Genomic DNA, 4,101 nt, shown 5'->3' on the forward strand with positions numbered 1-4,101 from the left:
GATTTGTGAGCAGATACTGATGGTAATAACATAGAAACTGCATAGAAGTTGCCGTTACAACTATGTTTAGCATTGAAACCTGTTTTGTATCAGCCTCTGCCAGACTGCTGGGGCACTGGAAGAGCCCAAATGGTGCTAGTCTCATGGGTGCTTCAATGGCAGCTCCAGAGGAGATGCACAACAAAAATCTGGAGGAACCTCCCACCAGATTAATAGCACTGTGATGATGATGATGATCTCTTGGATCATTGCTCCTTAGCAAGTGTCCGTTTAAGTATTATAAGAGAAACTGCTCTTTTCTAAGATTGTTTAGCTTATTTTTTTGTAAATGCAGTAAAGTATTTAGTCATGATTGAAAAGAAAGAGTTAAAATGCTAATCCAACCTCCCTTGTTTTAAACAGGAACAGAAATTCTTGGCAAATCAGTTCGTATTATATTCTCTACATTAGGAGTTTGCATATTTTTTGCAATTGGCTACATGTTGCTGCCACTGTTTGCTTACTTCATCAGAGACTGGCGGATGCTGCTGCTGGCACTCACTGTCCCGGGGCTGTTCTGCATCCCGCTCTGGTGGTGAGTGCCCCCACGCCACGAGGCCACGCTCCCCACCTCCCCTCCCCGCCTGATGCTCTCCCACGCTGGGGGCCGGGCATTGACAGGGTGTTAGGGGGGGGGGGGTGGTAAAAAAAATGTCTCCTCTTTTTTTTTTTTTTTTTTCTGTTTGCCATGTGAGGAGGCTTTGCCTTGAGGTGGGAGTTGGGGGGATTTTTTGTTGGGGGTTTTTTTGCCAGTTTTAAGTCAAGTTAACTACCTGCAGAGCCTCGCTGGTGCTGGCCCTGTGCTTGAAGCCACTTTTTCGCCAGCTTTCCAGAGCAGCTTGGGAATTCTGTATTTGACTCCTAACTCTGGACACCGTTAACCACCTCTAGGTTTACCCCCGTAGTACCACTGGGCGATTCATTCTAACTTTTCTTCCTTGCTTTTTTCTTTAAGCCATTTGTAAATGCAGATTCACCTGCTGATTGGTACTAAAACCTCAGTGAAAGGCTGAGCCCGTTCACTCGGCACGCAGCAGCTGGCAGCTTATTGCACTTGATGTCATTAAGCAGTTCATTGCACTACATGCCGTTAAGCAGAGGTGTTTGCTGGCATAGCTCACCGGGCCAGGAGCTCACCATAGCTCTCCCATAGGCTCTGCGTGCCAATCTTAGTCTGTCCTCCCCAGGCTTTCCTTTGGCTGCTGGAGCAGGACTTTGATTTGTGAGCTCCTTCAGCCCACAGTAACTCTGTCTGGCTAAGCCAGAGGTTGGCTCTTCCCTACCCTGCTCCTCTGAGCCATCCCACGCTGTCTTCTTGGTGGCTGACTCTATGTTTTCTTTCATCTTTCCATTGCATTCACCCACCTCTGCTCTAATGCACTGGTGGACAGGTAAGTGCACCCTCACTTGCCCATGGATGCTCTGCCCTGGGGGACTGAAAAAAAAACAGTTTAGGAAAACTCCCTGCTCTTCTCAGCTGGACAGAAGCATTGAAGAAGGGCAGATATCCTTGTTCCATTGCTGCCTTGGTCATCTGTTGTTTTCTGAAGAGATAGGTGTTTAGAAAATAGGAAGGACAAGGCAAGGTATCACTCACACTCTTAAAATAAGGATAATTTGCATTATCCTTATTTCCTTTCCTTTCATATTAGTCTTATCTGGGGAACTCCTTTCTTCCTATTATCTTGAAACAGTTATACTGATGAGATTAATAACTTTTATCACAATTAAGTGATTTAGACCCACTCTTGTGTAGTCTAAAAGACCTCCTACAGGTCTCAGTCTTGTCAGAAGTCTCTGCTGATGGTTTTGTTTTTTTTTTTTTATCTTAGTCTTCAAACCTTTAAAATGGTTTTCAGCTCCACCTCTGCTATCATCTGACTTTAAAGATAGTCTGATTCTATTTAAGGGTTAATTTGCTTATTTAACTTGAAATGTTTCAAACTCCTTCAACACAGTGGCATTTCCCTCTGCACGAAGCAGCTGCTCTTTGGGGAGGCTGGTTTTGGGTGGAAGCCTCTCAGATGTCTGCTCTAGAACAGGCACTGTGAGGCACATGAAATTTGTCCCCAAGGCATGGCTTCGGAGTCCTGCTTTGAAATGTATTTGGTGGGAATTTCGATGCTTTTCAAGAGCATACATCGTAAAGCATGCCAAAAATTTCCACGGATAGCACTTCCAGTCTGGGGCTAATGTGGTGGTAGATGGGGATCAAAGTGCACTGGCAAAGCTCTGCCGAGGCAGGTTGGTATTAGCTGGCACTTGGGCTTTTGAACCACTGCTTCCACGGGCGATGTGACTTGCACATCCCACTGCTCCATGCCATAGTTGCTCTTTTATTCATTCCTCTTCCAAATTCTCCAGAAGGTTCCCAGCATTGTCTCTGCAGTCTTGCATTCTTCAGCTTGCCCACAAAGAAGAGCAGTGGAGACAGCTCACCTCACAGAAATTCACATTAGTGGTTGAACGATCTGATATAAATCATCTGACGCTCAAAACCATTGATGTGGCTTTGGGTCAGTCCTTTAGGGAGTTCATCAGAAAAGGAGTGTCTGACCTGCTTTTTTCCAAGGAGAGGAAAAAAATGCTTCTGGCTAAAGGGAGGAAGGTAGCATCTGTTAAGATCAAAGGATTTAGTTAAGGAAAGGTGAGATCTTCTGTCCTGCGTTTGGTGTTAATTCACTCAACGCATGCCTGGAATTGATTAGAAAATGTCATCAACTGCAAGGAGACACTGCCACTGTCCTCTGCCTGGGAGAGCCTGCCTCAGAGTTGTGGTAAAATTGTGAGGTTTGTATAGAAGATTCCTATGTCACAGAGCCTTTAAATATACCCTGGACATATTTAAAGCATTTCCACATCGTGTGCAGTTTCCTAAGAATATTTTTGCTCAACACTGGTTAAGCTACCCCCATCTTTGCTGTCTATCGGGTGACATCTGTTTTCTTCTGGTGGACATCAATTATTCCTTAAAAAACAACCACCCAGGACAAGGGACCAAGTGTGCATCTACTTCAGCACGAGAATAAACACGTCCCATGTATTTGAATTCTCCCACTGATCCCAGTGGGACAAATCCATGAATTACGTTGCCCATATGCTTCTGTGCTGACTGGCTTCTGCTGCAAGCAATCTGTGAGATGAGAGCGTAACTCATAAAAATGATACATGTGTTTTTAATAACTTTTTACTTTTGTGAAAACGTTGAGTCATTTATTCTGAAACTTATTACAGGATCATTCCTGAATCCCCTCGGTGGCTGATCTCCCAGGGAAGATATAAGGAGGCAGAAGTTATTATCCGAAAGGCTGCAAAAATAAATGGCGTTCCAGCCCCAGCCGTGCTTTTCGACACCGCGGAGGTATGTTTCATACGTCCCAGTACTTTACCTCACCAGCAGTTTCCCCCTTTGGCCAGTTGACTTGTTGGGAAATGCCAGCAGAGAAATGGTTTGCACCAGCAGCTCTTAGAGGCTGGCAGTGACTGCTGGCGTGAGGTAAGTGCTGAGTTAGCGAGTTCAAAATGAGAAGCCAGAGGGGGTTTTGTTTGTTTGGGGTTTTTTTATGGTAAAAATTCTCTTCCTCGGCAGTGGTTGGTTGTGGTTTTCAGAGCAAGGGTGACCCAGATTGCTTCATCCTTCGGGCACTGAGAAGACCTGAGGAAGATGCATTTGTCCCCATTTCAGCTTGGCGCAGTATTAGCGGTTTGCAGTTTAACAGCAGCCCTTCGCGGGGGGCTGCGCAGGGGACCCTGAATCGACACCCACGTGTGCCGGGGCTGCATGGAGCCCCAAGGGACTCCTCAGGTTGCACAAACCAAGTCAAAGCCCCTGAGTGTTAAAGGGCACTTGAAAAGCGTGACTGTAGCAAAGGCAGTGAAGAACAATAAGCTCTTCCGCAGGCCTTTTTTTTCTCATATTTCAAATTCATTGGTTAAAAGGAGAAAGCCTAACACAAACCTAGTCCCCCAGCAAGCCGGGGAGCAGCACAGCCGCAGCGGAACAGCTGGTTCCTGTGCTCATCTCCCCCTCTAGTGGCTCTGCCCTCTCCGGAGCTCCTGCTG

At 46.1% G+C, this 4,101-nt stretch overlaps 1 protein-coding gene across 1 annotated transcript in view; it reads left to right on the plus strand.

Annotated features, from left to right (window-relative positions):
• The window catches only part of SLC22A4 (solute carrier family 22 (organic cation/zwitterion transporter), member 4), a 19,174-nt gene that overhangs the window by 6,799 nt on the left and 8,274 nt on the right, over window positions 1–4,101 (plus strand). Inside the window, exons 4-5 of the mRNA XM_009322780.1 lie at window positions 403–574; window positions 3,274–3,400. Of these exons, the coding sequence (XP_009321055.1) occupies window positions 403–574; window positions 3,274–3,400 (299 nt within the window). The remainder of the gene's footprint in view (window positions 1–402; window positions 575–3,273; window positions 3,401–4,101) is intronic.

This window comes from Pygoscelis adeliae, unplaced genomic scaffold (genome assembly GCF_000699105.1).
Source record: "Pygoscelis adeliae isolate BGI_AS28 unplaced genomic scaffold, ASM69910v1 Scaffold34, whole genome shotgun sequence".
NCBI classification, from domain to species: domain Eukaryota; kingdom Metazoa; phylum Chordata; class Aves; order Sphenisciformes; family Spheniscidae; genus Pygoscelis; species Pygoscelis adeliae.